General features: G+C 44.9%; 1 protein-coding gene across 1 annotated transcript in view; it reads right to left on the bottom strand.

Moving 5' to 3' along the window:
* Positions 1–21568, bottom strand: part of ush2a (Usher syndrome 2A (autosomal recessive, mild)) — a 258301-nt gene that overhangs the window by 102664 nt on the left and 134069 nt on the right. Inside the window, exons 31-33 of the mRNA XM_029729287.1 lie at positions 20856–21077; positions 3442–3665; positions 1279–1576 (exon numbers count right to left, since the gene is read on the bottom strand). Of these exons, the coding sequence (XP_029585147.1) occupies positions 1279–1576; positions 3442–3665; positions 20856–21077 (744 nt within the window). The remainder of the gene's footprint in view (positions 1–1278; positions 1577–3441; positions 3666–20855; positions 21078–21568) is intronic.

Below are 21568 nucleotides of genomic sequence, written 5' to 3' on the forward strand. Positions count from 1 at the left end.
AGACCTATCTGCTGCCTTTGATACTGTGAACCATCAGATCCTCCTCTCCACCCTCTCCGAGCTGGGCATCTCCGGCGCGGCCCACGCTTGGATTGCGTCCTACCTGACAGGTCGCTCCTACCAGGTGGCGTGGCGAGAAGCTGTCTCCGCACCACGTGCTCTCACCACTGGTGTCCCCCAGGGCTCTGTTCTAGGCCCTCTCCTATTCTCGCTATACACCAAGTCACTTGGCTCTGTCATATCCTCACACGGTCTCTCCTATCATTGCTATGCAGACGACACACAATTAATCTTCTCCTTTCCCCCTTCTGACAACCAGGTGGCGAATCGCATCTCTGCATGTCTGGCAGACATATCAGTGTGGATGACGGATCACCACCTCAAGCTGAACCTCGGCAAGACGGAGCTGCTCTTCCTCCCGGGGAAGGACTGCCCGTTCCATGATCTCGCCATCACGGTTGACAACTCCCTTGTGTCCTCCTCCCAGAGTGCTAAGAACCTTGGCGTGATCCTGGACAACACCCTGTCGTTCTCCACTAACATCAAGGCGGTGACCCGATCCTGTAGGTTCATGCTCTACAACATTCGCAGAGTACGACCCTGCCTCACACAGGAAGCGGCGCAGGTCCTAATCCAGGCACTTGTCATCTCCCGTCTGGATTACTGCAACTCGCTGTTGGCTGGGCTCCCTGCCTGTGCCATCAAACCCCTACAACTCATCCAGAACGCCGCAGCCCGTCTGGTGTTCAACCTTCCCAAGTTCTCTCACGTCACCCCCGCTCCTCCGCTCTCTCCACTGGCTTCCAGTTGAAGCTCGCATCCGCTACAAGACCATGGTGCTTGCCTACGGAGCTGTGAGGGGAACGGCACCTCCGTACCTTCAGGCTCTGATCAGGCCCTACACCCAAACAAGGGCACTGCGTTCATCCACCTCTGGCCTGCTCGCCTCCCTACCTCTGAGGAAGCACAGTTCCCGCTCAGCCCAGTCAAAACTGTTTGCCGCTCTGGCACCCCAATGGTGGAACAATCTCCCTCATGATGCCAGGACAGCGGAGTCAATCACCACCTTCCGGAGACACCTGAAACCCCACCTCTTTAAGGAATACCTGGGATAGGATAAAGTAATCCTTCTAACCCCCCCCCTTTAAAGGATTTAGATGCACTATTGTAAAGTGTTTGTTCTACTGGATATTATAGGTGAATGCACCAATTTGTAAGTCGCTCTGGATAAGAGCGTCTGCTAAATGACTTAAATGTAAATGTTAAATGTAGTCATACCTGTGTAGCTGTATCTATTGGCCACTCCACTGTAGATCAAATCTTCTTGGGAGGAGCAGAGGCCTGGATCAGACTGTTCCAAAGGAGTGTGTGTGGTCAGGGGGGTGTGTGAGGTCATGAGTGTGTGTGTAGTTCGCGGAGAGTTTAGTGTTGTGGTGTCAGGTGTGTGTGTGGTGTGGAGTGTGTGTGTAGCGAGGACCCAGGTACAGATGTAGAGAGACGGGTTGAAGGAACAGGACCCACAGTAGGCTGTGGAGGCAGCAGACACTGAACACAGAGTACTGGGAGAACACTGGGCCTGGAAAGGAGACAACACACTGCAGTTAGACATACACATACACATACACATACACACACACACACAGACACAGACACAGACACACACACACACACACACACACACACGTTTGTTTTAATATCCTTGTGGGGACCTAACAATTTATTCCCATTCAAAATCCTATTTTCCCTAACCCCTAACCCTTAACCTAACTTTAACCCTAACCCCAAACACTAACCCTAAACCTAAGTCTAACTCCTAACCCTAAATTTTAACATTAACCCTAACCTCTAAGCCTAAAATATCCTTCTCCTATCCATGTGGGGACTTCTGATCCATATTTGTATTTCACTGTGTCTAGTATTCATATGACTGTATATACAGTATGTATGTTTATGTATGTTACCACTCACTGTAACTAAGCCATGGTATGGTATGTATATACCGTTTGGTTTCTTCAGGAAGCCATGTGTGTGAACATGTGTGTGAACATGTGTGTGTGTGTAGCGTGGCTGCTGCCTTAATGACATCATTAGGATAATGACAGTTCCTCCCCAGTCCTCTCCTCTCTCTCTCTTCTCCTCCTCTTACCTTTCTTGCTCTCATGCTGGGATAGGAACACACTATCACAGCCTGGGAGCAACTGATAAATGTGCTATGGCTCAGGTCCCCGACTCCTGACGAGTGTGTGTGTGCGCATGTGTGTGTGTTCAGATATATAGATATAGATATACATTCGGACCTGCTGTCATCCCACATGGCTACGACAAAGTCCAATATACACTGCATGACCAAAAGTATGTGGACACCTGCTCATCGAACATCTCATTCCAAAATCATGGGCATTAATATGGAGTTGGTCCCCCCTTTGCTGCTATAACAGGCTTTCCACTAGATGTTGGAACATTGCTGCGGGGACTGGCTTCATTCAGCCACAAGAGCATTAGTGAGGTCAGGCACTGTTGTTGGGCGATTAGGCCTGGCTCGCAGTCGGCGTTCCAATTCATCCCAAAGGTGATAGATGGGGTTGAGGTCAGGGCTCTGTGCAGGTCAGTCAAGTTCTTCCACACCAATCTTGACAAACCATTTCTGTATGGACCTCGCTTTGTACACGGAGGCATTCTCATGCTGAAACAGGAACGGGCCTTTCCCAAACTGTTGCCACAAAGTTGGAAGTGCAGAATCGTCTATAATATCATTATAAACTGTAGCGTTAAGATTTACGTTGAAAGTCACCGAGCTCTTCAGTAAGGCCATTCGACTGCCAGTGTTTGTCTATGGAGATTGCATGGCTGTGTGCTCGATTTCATACATCTGTCAGCAACGGGTGTGGCTGAAATAGCCAAATCTCCTAATTTGAAGGGGTGTTCACATACTTTTGTATTTATAATGTATCTACTTTAATCCATGATTACATGAATAATGATTGATAATACACTAAATGCTAAGCAATTTCTAGAAGTCAGGTAGAGACACATACAGTATAGTATGTACACTACTACAGATACAACCTCCCCACCCCCTACACAGAGTCATAGACAGATGACTGCCTCCTTACCTCCGTCACTAGTCCAGATGACACTCTGTCATAGACAGATGACTGCCTCCTTACCTCCGTCACTAGTCCAGATGACACTCTGTCATAGACAGATGACTCTGCCTCCTTACCTCCGTCACTAGTCCAGATGACACTCTGTCATAGACAGATGACTGCCTCCTTACCTCCGTCACTAGTCCAGATGACACTCTGTCATAGACAGATGACTGCCTCCTTACCTCCGTCACTAGTCCAGATGACACTCTGTCATAGACAGATGACTGCCTCCTTACCTCCGTCACTAGTCCAGATGACACTCTGTCATAGACAGATGACTCTGCCTCCTTACCTCCTTCACTAGTCCAGATGACACTCTGTCAGCACACACATGTCTGTGGGGGTTGTAGCCCACTCCGTTACAGCACTCCTCTTCCTGGTTGATGACCTCTGACCCGCAGCACTGGAAATGAACCGTTCCGTTACCAGCAGGATGCATTCTAGGAAAACCATCATGGCCAACACAGCAGAGCGATGTGGAGGAGTTCAAATAGTCCTCCCCACAGCAAGACAGACCTGGGGGTACACACACACACACACACACACACACACACACACACACACACACACACACACACACACACACACACACACACACACACACACACACACACACACACACACACACACACACACACACACACCATCAGTGAAGAGGACTGTGTCTGTGTCTGTGTGTGTGTGTGTGTGTGTGTGTGCGTGTCTGTGTGTCTGTGTGTGTGTGTGTGTGTGTGTCTGTGTGTCTGTGTGTCTGTGTCTGTGTGTGTGTCTGTGCATGTGTGTGTGTCTGTGTGTCTGTGTGTGTGTCTGTGCATGTGTGTGTGTGTGTGTGTCTGTGTGTCTGTCTGTGTGTCTGTGTGTGTGTCTGTGCATGTGTGTGTGTGTGAGTGTATCCCAGTGTATCTAACCACCCTGTGACAGTAGACATCCTCCCTGGGACTCCCTGAAATGTGTTGTCAAAACTGTGACATATGCGCTGTGTACGTGGTCCTGTGTGGCTCAGTTGGTAGAGCATGGTGTTTGCAACGCCAGGGTTGTGGGTTCGATTTCCACGGGGGACCAGTACGGAGAAAAAATGTATGAAATGTATGCATTCACTACTGTAAGTCGCTCTGGATAAGAGCTTCTGCTAAATGACTAAAATGTAAAAAATGTACGTCATTTGTGTAGTTTGCGTGTTGCTGAGCCTGCCTGCTGCCACACGTCCACCGCCATTACCCATCAACCCTCTCTCCTGCTCATTGTCCGTCAGCCACTTTTCATCCCTCTATTCTTCTTCCTATGTCTCCCTAGCTTTCTCTCCTTTTCTATTTCTCTCTTCCTCCCTCCCTCTCTCTCTTTCTTCTATCTTTCGTTCGTTCGTTCGCTCTCCCTCCCCCCTCCCCCCCTCCCTCCCTCCCTCCCTCCCTCCCTCCCTCCCTCTTCTATCATTCGTTCGCTCTTCTCTCTCTCTCTCCCTCTCTCCCTCTTCTATCTTTCGTTCGTTCGCCCTCCCTCCCTCCCTCCCTCCCTCCCTCCCTCTAATGGCAGTGCTTCTAATGCAGTTTGACTGGACCAGCATGAACCCACCACCTGACATGATTCCACCGCAGCGAGCAGAGACACACACCTCCACACAAAGAAAGGTTAAATAAACAGATATGGATCTCCACCACCTAAGGACTGGTGACGACATACACTGAGAATTCAACGGATATGGTGAATGTGAACGACGTAGGACATTAAAGATGTTTTCCTCTATAATATTATTCCCCACTGCTGCTGCATGTAGAATGTTAAAGTGTGGGGGAGGGACACGTGTGTATCCTGAACTGGTATCTGTGACAGAGACGTGTGATGTCTCTCTGCCATGACACCCTAACCTTGACTATCATGGTTAAAATGGAAAAATGGCTTCTGTTCATCTCAAGATGTTCTAAAGGAGGGAAGAACAAAGCCTTTCTCTGCTTGCTGCTCGTCTTCATCTGTCACTCTCAAGCATGACTAGCTAATGTCCTCTAGTCATACAGCCATATCTACTACTGTACTGAGCTAATGTCCTCTAGTCATACAGCCATATCTACTACTGTACTAGTCATAAAGCCTGTAGTGGTTCTAACAGAACACAGAACCCTCTCTATATTAGTTCCATATCTCTGTAGCAACTGACAGAGCACAGCACCTCTGTCTATTGCAGTTCTAGATCTCTGTGGTAGTGACTGTAACAGTGTGAGTCCTGTGTTCTTCCTATAGTTCTAGATCTCTGTGGTGGTGACTGTAACAGTGTGTGAGTCCTGTGTTCTTCCTATAGTTCTAGATCTCTGTGGTAGTGACTGTAACAGTGTGTGAGTCCTGTGTTCTTCCTATAGTTCTAGATCTCTGTGGTAGTGACTGTAACAGTGTGTGAGTCCTGTGTTCTTCCTATAGTTCTAGATCTCTGTGGTAGTGACTTTAACAGTGTGTGAGTCCTGTGTTCTTCCTATAGTTCTAGATCTCTGCGGTAGTGACTTTAACAGTGTGTGAGTCCTGTGTTCTTCCTATAGTTCTAGATCTCTGTGGTGGTGACTGTAACAGTGTGTGAGTCCTGTGTTCTTCCTATAGTTCTAGATCTCTGTGGTAGTGACTGTAACAGTGTGTGAGTCCTGTGTTCTTCCTATAGTTCTAGATCTCTGTGGTAGTGACTGTAACAGTGTGTGAGTCCTGTGTTCTTCCTATAGTTCTAGATCTCTGTGGTGGTGACTGTAACAGTGTGTGAGTCCTGTGTTCTTCCTATAGTTCTAGATCTCTGTGGTGGTGACTGTAACAGTGTGTGAGTCCTGTGTTCTTCCTATAGTTCTAGATAAAACATAGCAATTCGACACATACAACAACACAGAGTTACACATGGAATAAACAAAACATACAGTCAATAATACAGTAGAACAAAAGAAAACAAAAAGTCTATATACAGTGAGTGCAAATGAGGTAAGTTAAGGCAATAAATAGGCCATGGTGGCGAAGTAATTACAAAATAGCACTTAAACACTGGAATGGTAGATGTGCAGAAGATGAATGTGCAAGTAGAGATACTGGGGTGCAAACGAGCAAGATAAATAAATAAATACAGTATGGGGATGAGGTAGGTAGATAGATGGGCTGTTTACAGATGGGTTATGTACAGGTGCAGTGATCTGTGAGCTGCTCTGACAGCTGGTGCTTAAAGCTAGTGAGGGAGATATGAGTCTCCAGCTTCAGAGATTTTTGCAGTTCGTTCCAGTCATTGGCAGCAGAGAACTGGGAGGAAAGACGACCAAAGGAGGAATTGGCTTTGGGGGTGACCAGTGAGATATACCTGCTGGAGCGCGTGCTACGAGTGGGTGCTGCTATGGTGACCAGTGAGCTGAGATAAGGCGGGGCTTTACCTAGCGGAGACTTGTAGATAACCTATAGCCAGTGGGTTTGGCGACGAGTATGAAGCGAGGGCCAACCAACAACAGCGTACAGGTTGCAATGGTGGGTAGTGTATGGGGCTTTGGTGACAAAACGGATGGCACTGTGATAGACTGCATCCAGTTTGTTGAGTAGAGTGTTGGAGGCTATTTTATAGATGACATCACCGAAGTTGAGGATCGGTAGGATGGTCAGTTTTACGAGGGTATGTTTGGCAGCATGAGTGAAGGATGCTTTGTTGCGATATAGGAAGCCGATTCTAGATTTAATTTTGGATTGGAGATGCTTAATGTGAGTCTGGAAGGAGAGTTTACAGTCTAACCAGACACTCAGGTATTTGTAGTTGTCCACGTATTCTAAGTCAGAGCCGTTCAGAGTAGTGATGCTGGACGGGCGAGCAGGTGCGGGCAGTGATCGATTGAATAGCATGCATTTAGTTTTACTTGCGTTTAAGAGCAGTTGGAGGCCACGGAAGGAGAGTTGTATGGCATTGAAGCTCGTCTGGAGGTTAGTTAACACAGTGTCCAAAGAGGGGCCAGAAGTATACAGAATGGTGTCGTTTGCGTAGAGGTGGACAGGAGAATCACCAGCAGCAAGAGCAACATCATTGATGTATACAGAGAAAAGAGTTGGCTCGAGAATTGAACCCTGTGGCACCCCCATAGAGACTACCAGAGGCCCGGACAACAGGCCCTCCGATTTGACACATTGAACTCTATCAGATAAGTAGTTGGTGAACCAGGCGAGGCAATCATTTGAGAAACCAAGGCTGTCGAGTCTGCCAATAAGAATGTGGTGATTGACAGAGTCGAAAGCCTTGGCCAGGTTGATGAATACGGATGCACAGTAATATCTCTTATCGATGGCGGTTATGATGTTGTTTAGGACCTTGAGCGTGGCTGAGGTACACCCATGACCAGCTCTGAAACCAGATTGCATAGCGGAGAAGGTACGGTGGGATTCGAAATGGTCGGTAATCTGTTTGTTAACTTGGCTTTCGATGACCTTAGAAAGACAGGGTAGGATAGATATAGGTCTGTAGCAGTTTGGGTCTAGAGTGTCACCCCCTTTGAGGAGGGGGATGACCGCGGCAGGTTTCCAATCTTTGGGAATCTCAGACGTTACGAAAGAGAGGTTGAACAGGCTAGTAATATGGGTTGCAACAATTCTTGCAGATAATTTTAGAAAGAGAGGGTCCAGATTGTCTATCCCGACTGATTTGTATGGGTCCAGATTTTGCAGCTCTTTCAGAACATCAGCTATCTGGATTTGGGTGAAGGAGAAATGGTGGGGGCTTTGGCGGGTTGCTGTGGAGGGTGCCGGGCAGTTGACCGGGGTAGGGGTAGCCAGGTGGAAAGCATGGCCAGCCATAGAGAAATGCTTATTGAAATTCTCAATTATAGTGGATTTATCCGTGGTAACAGTGTTTCCTAGCCTCAGAGCAGTGGGCAGCTGGGAGGAGGTGCTCTTATTCTCCTTGGACTTTACAGTGTCCCAGAACTTTTTTGAGTACTACAGGATGCAAATTTCTGTTTGAAAAAGCTAGCCTTGGCTTTTCTAACTGCCTGTGTATATTTGTTCCTAACTTCCCTGAAAAGTTGCATATCATGGGGGCTATTCGATGCTATTGCAGAACGCCACAGGATGTTTTTGTGCTGGTCAAGGGCAGACAGGTCTGGAGTGAACCAAGGACTATATCTATTCCTAGTTCTACATTTTTTGAGTGGGGCATGCTTATTTAAAATGGTGAGGAAGGCACTTTTAAAGAATAGCCGGGCATCATCTACTGACGGGATGAGTGTTCTTCTGTGTTCTTCCTATAGTTCTAGATCTCTGTGGTAGTGACTGTAACAGTGTGTGTCCTGTGTTCTTCCTATAGTTCTAGATCTCTGTGGAAGTGACTGTAACAGTGAGTGAGTCCTGTGTTCTTCCTATAGTTCTAGATCTCTGTGGTAGTGACTGTAACAGTGAGTGAGTCCTGTGTTCTTCCTATAGTCCTAGATCTCTGTGGTAGTGACTGTTCTTCCTATAGTTCTAGATCTCTGTGGTAGTGACTGTAACAGTGTGTGAGTGGTACGTTCTTTCCGTGGGTAAACCACCACAACTTTAATTACCCGGCTACCTAGTTCAACGGTGATAAATGGCTAATTGCTTAATACTCTAATCAGTGTTCGTTCTTTGCGCATATAAACTCTGACAGAGCCATTAATCCACACGCTCTTTTCACTCAGCCGCCAAACGGATGGCTTCAGCTGATTCTCTCTTGCTGCCGCGTGCAGGCTCTGTGGCTCCGCCGAGCGATGCGGTATAAATCACGGGCCATCGTGACATAAAGATGTCTGACGCGCGCTAACTCACTTAGGGACGGCAGCTGTTGCGGAGCGGGGCTCGGTGGCGATTCCCAGGGCGCATCACTTCAGCTTCAATGACTTGCAAATAAACAGCTCAACAGTTTTCCAAAATAGCTTTCACCTCTCCAGCAGCAGCAACCCTCACACACACACACACACACACACGCGCACACACGCACACACACACACACACACGCACGCACGCACACACACACACACACACACGCACGTAACACACAACACACATACGCAAGCAAACACACAACACACACACGCACACACACACACACACGCAAACACACGCACACACACATACGCACGCACGTAAACACACAACACACACACGCAGACACACACACGCACGCAAACACACAACACACACACGCACACGTCCCTGTCCTATCTTCCCTTCCGGATGCCCTCCGCTATTTACAGGGTGTTTAATCATCTTTACCACCTCCCTTCCTCTTTTCATTCCTTCCTCAGGGAAATGTGAACTTTGATACTGTGACCTGGTCAAATCAAATCTAATTGTATACGTCATATGCTTGATAAAACAACAGGTGTAGACTAACAGTGAAATGCTTACTCACGGGCCCTTCCCAACAACGCAGAGAGAAAATAGAGAAATAATAGACAAGTAATAATGATGCTTACAGTGACTGTTCAAAACCCCTCCATCCATCCATCTGTCCTTTTCTACCTCCCCCCTTCTCCTCTTCCACTTCCCTCCATCCTCTTTCCATCCTCTTTCCATCCCTTTCACCACATCCAAGCAGTAGAGAGTGAGAGAGAGAGAGAGAGAGAGAGAGAGAGAGAGAGAGAGAGAGAGAGAGAGAGAGAGAGAGAGAGAGGGACATAGGTAGGTACTCTAGTCTGACATCTCCTCTAAGGCTAAACTTCAGTTATTTTCATATCAGTATTTCAACAGAAACACAATCTCTCTGTACACACACACACACACACACACACACACACACACACACACACACACACACACACACACACACACACACACACACACACACACACACACACACACACACACACACAGCACAGCGCTGTGGCTAATCTTCAGATTGATGATGGATTTGCATACATTCATTAGAGCGCAGGGGACTCGTGCCGACAGAAGGTGCTTAGGCAGTGTGAATTAAGGTCCATTCACTTAATGAGAAGTAAATATTTAGCCTGCAATGAACAACTGATAAAAATGTGTGTCGTGGATTACGCTAGCCTTTCGGCTACTAAACCCCAACTTAAAACAAACAAAACACTTTTAAATACCTGAATATATTAGCCCCCCATTTAACTTTATACACATGCATACAGGTCCACACACACACACACACACACACACACACACACACACACACACACACACACACACGCGCACATTTTCAAAGTCACAGACACGGCACGGAACAAGCGCTCTTTACGATCCAGGAATAGCACTGGTAACAGTATTCAATAACAGAGAGTTTCACTGTTATGTTAATATTCCTGTGTACTCTGCATTACCGGGGGACTGTGGGTAAGCCACACACCAAACCCCACACACACACCACCTCCTGGGAGGATGCACTGTGCGTTGTGATGAAATCACATTGAATTGACTTTCTCACACTGTGTGTTTGTGTGTGACAGGACAGAAAGGCTGGGCCGGCAGTTTACACCAGTCCCTGAGGACCATCCCCTAGAGAGACACACAGCAGGCACCTGTCCATGTGCTTATACAGATGTAGTATCTTCATTTGATCACTCTTTTGCTACTGAGAATGCCCCAGCACAGCAGGAAACGCAAACTTGTAGTGTATTTTAGTTTTAAAAAGGCTTCTAAAGTTTGTAAATTTGTAATCCACTATGAAATTTAAGACTTGATTTTTCTTAATGAAAAATGTATCAAAACTACAAAAATGTCAATTATTTTCCTGCTGTAGCAAACTGGCTCAAATTAAGATCCTACATCTGAACCTCTCTCTGATAGAGGGAGTGGCGGAGATAGCGATGGAGAGAGGAATGGAGAAATAGGGAGAGTGTGAAAGAGAGAGAGAGGAAGCAGGTAAAGCACAGGTAAAAAGATGCTGAACACAAGACTGTATTGATCGCCCCTCACAGATGTACTCTCAAGTGTGTGTGTGTGTGTTTGTGTACAGTGCCTACAGAAAGTCAACACCCCACTTGGAATTCTTCACATTTTATTGTGCTACAAAATGGGATTAACCTTTTACTGCAGTGGGCTGAATCAGGGTCACACAGAGTGTTTCTTGGTAGTCTTAAACATCTATTTTGAAACAAAAGTATATACCTTACACACATGGCTATGGGTTTAAAAAAGAAGACCCCTGTACCATGTCAGATATAGAGTTGAAATGTATTCAGTTTTGAGTCCATACATGTTAGAAACACCTTTGGCAGCGATTGCAGCTGCAAGACTTCTTGGGTAAGTCATAAGAGCTTTGCACACCTGTATTGTGCAATATTTTCAAGTCTTGACATATATTTTCATACAGATTTAAGTCAAAACTGTAACTTGGAAACTCACTGTCTTCTTGGTAAGCAACTCCAGAGTAGATTTGGCGTTGTGTTGTAGGTTATTATCCTACTGAAAGTTGAATTTGTCTCCAAGTGTCTGGTGTAAAGCAGAATGAAGCAGGTTTTCCACTAGGATTTTGCCTGTGTTTAGTTCCAACCTGTCTCTTTTCATCCTGAAAAACTCCCCAGTCTTTGCCGATGTCAAGCATACCCATACCATGATGCAGCCACCACCATGCTTGAAAGTAAGGAGGCAGTTTTGTTGTGCTACAGCTTGAATTAAAAATGGATTTAATATATTTTCTTCTCACCCATCTACACACAATAATGACAAAGTTTAAACATGTTTGTAGAATTACAGAAATACAGAAATATCTAATCTCATTTAGATAAGTAGTCACACCCCTAACTCAATACTTTGGGTATGTCTGTATCAGCTTTGCACAAATGGATTTGGGGATTTTCTCCCATTCTTCCTATCAGATTTTCTTAAACTCTGTTAAGTTAGATGGACAGTGGCGATAAACAGCAATCTTCAAGTCTATCCACAAATTTCCAATGGCATTGGGCCAATTTAAGGACTTTCACATTCTTGTTCTGACGCCATTCCAGCATTGCTTGGGCTATATGCTTGGGTCATTGTCCTGTTGGAACGTAAATCAACACCCCTGTCTAAGGTAGTTTACACTCTGAAGCAAGTCAGCATCAAGGATTTGCCTGTATTTGGCTCCATTCGTTGTTCCCTCTTTCTTTACCAGTCTCCCAGTCCCTGCCGCTGAAAAGCATCCCCATAGCATGATGCTGCCACCACCACGCTTCACGGTAGGGGTGGTGTTAGACGGGCGATGAGCTGTGCCTGGTTTTCTGCAGACATAGCGCTTTGTATTCAGGCCAAATAGTTACCTTTTTGTCTCATCAGACAACATAATATTTTGCCTTATGCTCTCAGTCTTTCACGTGCCTTTTTGAAAAGTCCAGATGTGCTGTCTTGTGCCTTTTACTCAGGAGTGGCTTCCGTCTGGCCACTCTCCCATGAAGCCCAGATTGGTGAAGCGGACGGCCAGCTCTAGGCAGAGTCTGGGTAGTTCCATATTTTTTCCATTTCCCAATGGTGGAGACCACTCTTCTCTTGGAAACTTTCAACACTCTAGACATTTTTTATACCCTTTCCCAAATATATGTCTCATCACAATTCTATCTCTGAGATCTAATCAAATCAAATGTTATTAGTCACATGCGTCGAATACAACAGGTGAAATGCTTACATACGAGCTCCTAACTGACAGTGCAGTTTAAAAAAATAACAGATAAGAATAAGAGATAAAAGTAACAAGTAATTAAAGAGGAGCAGTAAAAAATAATAATAAAAACTATATATACAGGGGGGTGCCGGTACAGAGTCAATGTGCGGGGGCACCGGTTAGTTGAGGTAGTATGTACATGTAGGTAGAGTTAATTAAAGTGACTATGCATAGATGACAAGAGAGAGTGGTGTGGAGAGGGGAGAGGGGCAATGTGAATAGTCCGGGTAGCCATTTGACTAGATGTTCAATAGTCTTATGGCTTGGGGGTAGAAGCTGTTTAGAAGCCTTTTGGACCTAGACTTGGCGCTCCGGTACCGCTTGCCGTGTGGTAGCATAGAGAACAGTCTATGACTAGGGTGGCTGGAGTCTTTGACAATTGTTAGGGCCTTCCTCTGACACCGCCTTGTATAGAGGTCCTGGATGGCAGGAAGCTTGGTCCCAGTGATGTACTGGGCCATTCGCACTACACTCTGTAGTGCCTTGCAGTCAGGGGCCGAGCAGTTGCCATACCAGGCAGTGATGCAACCAGTCAGGATGCTCTCGATGGTGCAGCTGTAGAACCTTTTGAGGATCTGAGGACCCGTGCCAAATCTTTTCAGTCTCCTGAGGGGGAATAGGTTTTGTCGTGCCCACTTCACGACTGTCATGGTGTGCTTGGACCATGTAAGTTTGTTGGTGATGTGGACACTGTTGATCCCTCAGACTCCACGGACAGTTCCTTGGACTTCATGGTATAGTTTCTGCTCTGATATCCACTGTCAAATGTGGGACCTCATATAGACAAGTGTTTTTTTATTTTTATAAATCATGTCCAAACAATTAAATTGAGATTAAAAGTCATTAGGTCATTATTGTGAAGTCACTACAACGTTGTTGATCCATCCTCAGTTTTCTCCTATCACAGCCATCCAACTCTGTAACTGTTTTAAAATCACCAATGGCCTCATGGTGACGTCCCTGAGCAGTTTCCTTCCTGTTCTGCAGCTCAGGACGACTGTATCTTTGATGTGTCTGTGTAGTTTAATACATCATCCACAGAATAATTATTAACTTGACCATGCTTAAAGAGATAATCACTGTCTGATTTGTTATTGTTACCCATCTACCAATCACTGCCCTTCTTTATGAGGCTTTCGAAACCTATACCAAGCCAACACTTACAAACCATCTGCTAAAGTGTGTTTGTGTGTTTACTGTTTGTTAGAGCAATTGTTTGTTTCAGAGTGTGTTCGTAATGTATTTGTATTATTTCAGTAGCCTTCGCTTCAGTTCCAGAGCTTTCCCTACACTTTCCCCACTACTTAGTGATTAGTGTTTGATTGAATCCACAGCCCAACTCTAACCCTGGGTCTCCAACACAGCGGCTAACAGCTAGCAGCTAACAGCTACGTGCTAATGTAATGGCTGGAGGATGTTCAGGCCATTAAGGTAACTCAATAGAAAAGACATCATAATAAACACATTAAAAGGAAACGTTTTCATCTGTTCAGCCTCCACTCCGTCTTTTAAAACACCCCAGATAGACGACGCTTGTTTAGGACGTACTGTCTGTTCGTCTGTCGACTGGTCCCCATTGCTGATGTGAGAGTTTTGGCAGAACAATGCGAGGACATTCATGTGAGGGATGATTAAGCATGGCGCCACACACACACACACACACACACACACACACACACACTAATATACACACAAGCCCAAATACACCAGAAAATGCACGCGCATCACCACCTCACACACGCACACACCCAGCCTCATCTCGTCAGGCTCAGCTCTTAACTACAGGGATAATTTCCTCCAGCAAATGGTCACGGTGTCCTTGAAAAACATATTTGCTTATTATGTTTTTTTCCCCTCCTTTCTTTTAGCATCATCACAGCCGTTTCCATCACCCGGGCCGATGGTGGCGCCGCGTTGACATAACACCCCCGGACCGAGAGGCTTTTAACACTTAAACGGTGAAAAGGGATATTCAGAATTGCCCTTGAACGTTTGGGCTGGTGCACACACCACAGGCGGAGGGGGAAGAGTTAGGGGAGCGCACACACTGGGAAGTAGCAACTTAAGAAAGGGTGAGAAGGGGGGGGGGGTTAGAGAGGGGCACACATAGCAAGGCAGTGACTCATAAGGGGTTAGGAGCTCTGGGAGGCCAAACAGCCGTGAGTCCGCTAAACTATCTACCTCCTCCAAAAAACGAAACAAACTAAAGTAAATCGAGTGGCTCAAGAGGAGTCTGATACTGTATTAGTCTGAAAATACGGCAGACTAACATGTTTGCTGTCTGTCTGTCTCCCTAAACACTCCAACTTGCTGTTAGTAAGGATCAACGTTTTTATGTAACATAAACTGAAGACTGAACCAACAGTTCATTATCCTCAAACAAACCCACTAACTAATGGATAGGCTAATATTACATATATTACAGCATTATTGTAGTCTTTTAAACACTAAACCTGTGTTTACTGTCCTTCCTCTGACTCTGCAAACTGCTGTTAGACTAAATCTATGTTTTAATGTAAGATAACTGCAGTATTAAACAGGGATTGGAGTTTGTTTACTGCCTTTGGTCTTTCTCTCTACCCTGCTGTAGAGTTTTATAGAGAGGGGTGACCTGGACAGTGTATGTGAACGATAGTTCATAACCACACAGTCAGTCCAGGCCATATAATCCCACTACGCTACTGCTTTTGTATGGATGATATTTACCATACTTGTACTCACGTATTTCAACTATCGTGTTTTCCATGTTTATTTGTTCCTTGCTGTATTTTGGACTCTTGGACAGGCGGTTGTTGAACATGAGGGTAGGTTCTCAACTTCCTGGCATGGTTAAATAAAGGTTAAATAAATACATGGAATATATGGCTGATGTGGCTGTTTATATCACATTACCTTGAACAGGTTAAACTGATCACATTTAGTTTTCCTCTTTTATTCTATTTCACCTTTTTCATTTCCCTTTTTCCCCCGGCTCAAATTCAATAGCCCTGCCCCGAGGATACACACATTTGTATGTGTGTGTGTGTGTTTGTGTGAGCCGGCAGACAGCCTGTCTCCCAGCATTGCTGTTCCCCCGTGGAGGGTGTGTATGGTTCTTGACAGAGCAGAGTGTAATGTGTGATAGATCGCACTTCAGGGACCTGATAATCACATCACCCTCTATCGCCTATCAGCTGGCCACCACAGGACACCCTTCACACGGACACAGGGAGCCCTCACACTCCCCTCCTGTCCCTCCACTCTCTCTCTCTCTCTCCATCCCTCTCCAATCTACCTCGATCTTTTTCTTTATCTTTACTCTTTCCTAAGCCCCCACTATTTATTTATTTTTCTTTCTTTCTTTTCTTGATTAAAATTAATTTGAATTAGTTGCCTTTGTCCTCTCTCACTTTACTATTCTCTTCCACAGTCACACAAACAGATCAAACAAGTCATTCTGGTAAAACTTCCAAAAGTAGGGAAGGTTAACTGAACATGAACATCTCAGCAGCTATGTCCTGCTGAGGACGAATCCTTCAGAGTGTCGTTGAAAGTGTTGTTGCCAAGGTTAAGTAGCCCGTCCTATAATAAGTGTTGCTGTGTGTGTGTGTGTGTGTGTGTGTGTGTGTGTGTGTGTGTGTGTGTGTGTGTGTGTGTGTGTGTGTGTGTGTGTGTGTGTGTTTTGCGGGGAGCAGCAGACGCTCAGATCGGGGCTGGAGCGGCGGCCCCGGGCCCTCCGACAGTGCAGGCAAACGGCAAATGGCCTTTAGCATCGCTAACCGAGCTAGCCCAACTATCCATCATACCATATGTTCTCACTGGGAGAGCTAACGCTAATGAGAGATGAGAGGAGAGGAAAGGGGAAAAGGAAGGGGAGTAGAGGTGGTGGAAGAAGAGGAAGAGGAGGAGAAGGAAGAGGAGGAAGAGGAGGAGAGAAGCATATGCTCACTCCAGCAAGATAACGCTAATGAAAGATGGAATACAGGAAGGAGGAAGAAAGGAAGAGAGGGGAAGAGGGTATTAAAGTAAGATATTGCAATATGTGACTCAGGAATTGATCACAGCATATATCTTCACTGTTGAGAATTCTGTTCATTTGGCAGAAAACAGTCAATCAAAACATTCCATTGGGCATTTAGTGAAATGGTTTCCTCATGGTTTAACTAAGCGCACTTGTTACCTGGTTCAGAAAGGACTTGAGCACTCCTGAGTCCTTTATGGTACAGTACAATATAAAGAGCATTTGTGAGGAGAGAGACTAATGACACTATACAACACATCCTTATGGGGTCCTTGTTTATATGTTGTGTGATAAATAGTGTGCCGTGTCCAAGTCTGGCAATGTGTGCACTTTGACTCCTGCAGAGTGTACCCCGCTGTGTGTGAATGTGTGTGTGAATTGTGTGTGTGTGTTTCCTGCAGAGTGCTTGGCAGTGCCCTCGCCAGTGCCATCCCTTGCCCGCTCTATCATCTGCCGTGACAAAGATGTCTGACACTGTGTGACACCCCACACACACACACACACACACACACACACACACACACACACACACACACACACACCCCTGCCCATCTGTGCCTGGGTGCCTGCGCTCAGAGACGCCACAGGGGAGAGACGACCCCAAAAGAGAGCAAGTCCCTCTCTTCCACCCTTCCCCCTCTTTCTCTAACTCTCCTCCCCTATATCTGCCATCTCTCTTCCCAGTGTCATTCTAAAGTCACTGAGGACCCAGCCTAAACTGTTTGGGGAAGTGTAACGTGGATGTGGGTAGGACAGACATTTATTGTGTGTGTATGTGTGTTGTATTTCAACCTGATTTCATAGTTTCACTTGGGAATTTGCCGTAATTGGATGAACGTCGATTTTTTACCCAATAATTCTGCGTGGTTAGTGTTAATTCTGTGTAGTTACTGGGTTAAAATAGAAACAACTCAAAGGGTTAAGTTTAGGTATTAATTCCCGAGTGGTTAAAGTTAGGGCTATGGTTTGGGGAAAGCTTAAAACAAATTACAGTTTTTTACAATCACTCTGACACTAATTTCGGAACCTTGATGTCATCTTTCAAAACTCAACACAAAACTCACAACCAATGATCAAAATGCACATTTTTCAAAACTCTAACACTTTTTCCAATTGCTTGGATACAATACACATAAAGTTAAGATCATTTGTTCATTGAACTAAAATCATCTGTTCAAAATGACACAACTTAACATCAAAGTATTACCATTTCAAAATGCAATTCACACATTACATCTGAGATGACTGTCTATTCATTTCATTGCACACCACTGTTTTAAACGGCTGATATTTGAGCATTTGTGTCCTTTCTGTTAGCTTGAATGAGTCTGGACATTCTCCTCTGACCTCTCTCATTAACAAGGTGTTTTTGCCCATAGAACTGACGCTCACTGAATGTGTTTTGTTTATCGCACCATTCTCTGTAAACTCTAGAGACTGTAGTGCGTAAAAATCCCAGGAAGGCAGCTGTTTCTGAGATGCTGGAATCACCATGTGTGCCATCAACAATCATACCACGGTCAAAGTTGCTTAGATTACTCATCTTGCCCGTTCTAATGTTAGGTCGAACAACAACTAAAGCTCTCTACTCTATATACTCTATATATTGAGTTGCAGGCAGCCACATGATTCGCTGTTCGAATGTAACCTTCCTTGATGAGCTAAATCAGGTGTGTAGAGCTGATGTCATTGTGTGGGATAATGTCAGGTTCCACCATGCTCAAGCATAGTTTCAGGCCCATCCACAATTTATCACCCTGTACTTACCCCCATACTCTCCTTTCCTTAACCCAATTGAGGAATTTTTCTCCACATGGAGGTGGAAGGTATATGATAGGCGCCCTCATGAACAAGCCACCCTTCTCCAGGCCATGGATGACGCATGCAATGACATCACGGCAGACCAGTGTCAGGCCTGGATTCGCCCGAAGATTCTTCCCAAGATGTTTGGCTAATGAAAACATCCATTGTGATGTGGATGAGAACCTGTGGCCAAATCCACAAGACAGGGTTGATGGAAATATAGAAGTACAGTAATTTTGTTTTGCTTTTTACAGTAAGCCAGGTGAGGAACACTACAGTTGATGTTTCACTGTAGTTTGTTTCTTTTTTGTAGCTAATTATTTTTGCTTTGATTCTAAGAAACCTATGTTGTGATTTTATTGTATTTCATCAATAAATGTCATATTTTGTTCAATGATTCCACTGTGTCTGTAGTATTCTCTCTACTAGTCCTTTTACAGTGATGTATTTATGTGTAGTACCATAATGAAACATGTATCACATATTTTGTACTACAATATTTAATTATTGTACGAACAACTACACAGTGAAACTATCGGTATCTTGTGTGTGGGTGATCTAAATGAATGTTCCTATGGTATTTCATGATAAATGACTTATTTGAACCAATGATTATGCAAGTGCAAGGTTTCTTTAAAGATATGAATGCACAATGCAATGTTTTGAACATTGGACAGCCTGTGTTACAAGTGATGACCTTTTTGAGTTTTGTGTCTAGAGTTTTGAAAAATTAGCACAAGGTTCTGAAATTAGTGCCAAAGTGGTTGTTAAAAACTGTAATTAAGCAATTAGGCCCAAGGGGGTGTGGTATATGGCCAATATACCACGGCTAAGGGCTCTTCTTATGCACGACACAACGCGGAGTGTCTGGACATAGCCCTTAGCCGTGGTATATTGGCCATATACCACAAACCCTAGAAGTGCCTTACTGCTATAATAAACTGGTTACCAATGTAATTAGAACAGTAAAAATAAATGTTTTGTCATACCCGTTGTGTACAGTCTGATATACCATGGCTGTCGACCAATCAGCATTCAGAGTTCGAACCACACAGTTTATAATAAAAAAGAATGCGCTGTTTCCATTCAGTATCATCAAGTACTCTGCTTGCTAGAGAACTGTGAACTGTTTTAGGTTGAGCGCTGATGAAGGCATAAATCAACGTCCTCAGGACCTTTCCAAATGTCTGAAATCGACGGCTTTTTCTTGACCAGCCTGTGTATTTAATATGTGACGTAGCTTGTGTAAATCTGTCACCTGTTAAAGGTGTGTATGACGTAGCTTGTGTAAATCTGTCACCTGTTAAAGGTGTGTATGACGTAGCTTGTGTAAATCTGTCACCTGTTAAAGGTGTGTATGACGTAGCTTGTGTAAATCTGTCACCTGTTAAAGGTGTGTGTGACGTAGCTTGTGTAAATCTGTCACCTGTTAAAGGTGTGTGTGACGTAGCTTGTGTAAATCTGTCACCTGTTAAAGGTGTGTGTGACGTAGCTTGTGTAAATCTGTCACCTGTTAAAGGTGTGTATGACGTAGCTTGTGTGAATCTGTCACCTGTTAAAGGTGTGTATGACGTAGCTTGTGTAAATCTGTCACCTGTTAAAGGTGTGTGTGACGTAGCTTGTGTAAATCTGTCACCTGTTAAAGGTGTGTGTGACGTAGCTTGTGTAAATCTGTCACCTGTTAAAGGTGTGTATGACGTAGCTTGTGTAAATCTGTCACCTGTTAAAGGTGTGTGTGACGTAGCTTGTGTAAATCTGTCACCTGTTAAAGGTGTGTATGACGTAGCTTGTGTAAATCTGTCACCTGCTAAAGGTGTGTATGACGTAGCTTGTGTAAATCTGTCACCTGTTAAAGGTGTGTATGACGTAGCTTGTGTAAATCTGTCACCTGTTAAAGGTGTGTATGACGTAGCTTGTGTAAATCTGTCACCTGTTAAAGGTGTGTATGACGTAGCTTGTGTAAATCTGTCACCTGTTAAAGGTGTGTATGACGTAGCTTGTGTAAATCTGTCACCTGTTAAAGGTGTGTATGACGTAGCTTGTGTAAATCTGTCACCTGTTAAAGGTGTGTATGACGTAGCTTGTGCAAATCTGTCACCTGTTAAAGGTGTGTATGACGTAGCTTGTGTAAATCTGTCACCTGTTAAAGGTGTGTATGACGTAGCTTGTGTAAATCTGTCACCTGTTAAAGGTGTGTATGACGTAGCTTGTGTAAATCTGTCACCTGTTAAAGGTGTGTATGACGTAGCTTGTGCAAATCTGTCACCTGTTAAAGGTGTGTATGACGTAGCTTGTGTAAATCTGTCACCTGTTAAAGGTGTGTGTGGTATCCCTCTCTCTGCATCTCCACAGCAGACCAGGGTATCCTCTATGACTGTACTGCCGCAGCACTGGGACCTGTAGCCGTCATGGAGCAGCCCTCCACAGCACAGCTGCCCCCCTGACGGGGAATAAGGCACCCGCCCACAGCAAGCGTCACCCACCCCCACCGACACACGCCCCTGTCCCGGGTCAGGACAGCACACCTCACCTGGGGGAGAGGAGGAGGAGGAAAAGGAGGAGGTGGAGGAGGAATGAGAGGAGGAGGAGCAGTAAACTGTTAGTTTGTTTTGTTGGTAAGGTAAGAAAACATTGTGATTAAGTTTCAAACACTGTAAACAGTTTATTTCCCAAAACATTTTGAAGAGAAGTGAAACTGAAACAGATGGAAACGATATATACTGCTCAAAAAAATAAAGGGAACACTTAAACAACACATCCTAGATCTGAATGAAAGAAATAATCTTATTAAATACTTTTTTCTTTACATAGTTGAATGTGCTGACAACAAAATCACACAAAAATAATCTATGGAAATCCAATTTATCAACCAATGGAGGTCTGGATTTGGAGTCACACTCAAAATTAAAGTGGAAAACCACACTACAGGCTGATCCAACTTTGATGTAATGTCCTTAAAACAAGTCAAAATGAGGCTCAGTAGTGTGTGTGGCCTCCACGTGCCTGTATGACCTCCCTACA

Source organism: Salmo trutta, chromosome 33, assembly GCF_901001165.1.
Source record: "Salmo trutta chromosome 33, fSalTru1.1, whole genome shotgun sequence".
NCBI lineage: Eukaryota > Metazoa > Chordata > Actinopteri > Salmoniformes > Salmonidae > Salmo > Salmo trutta.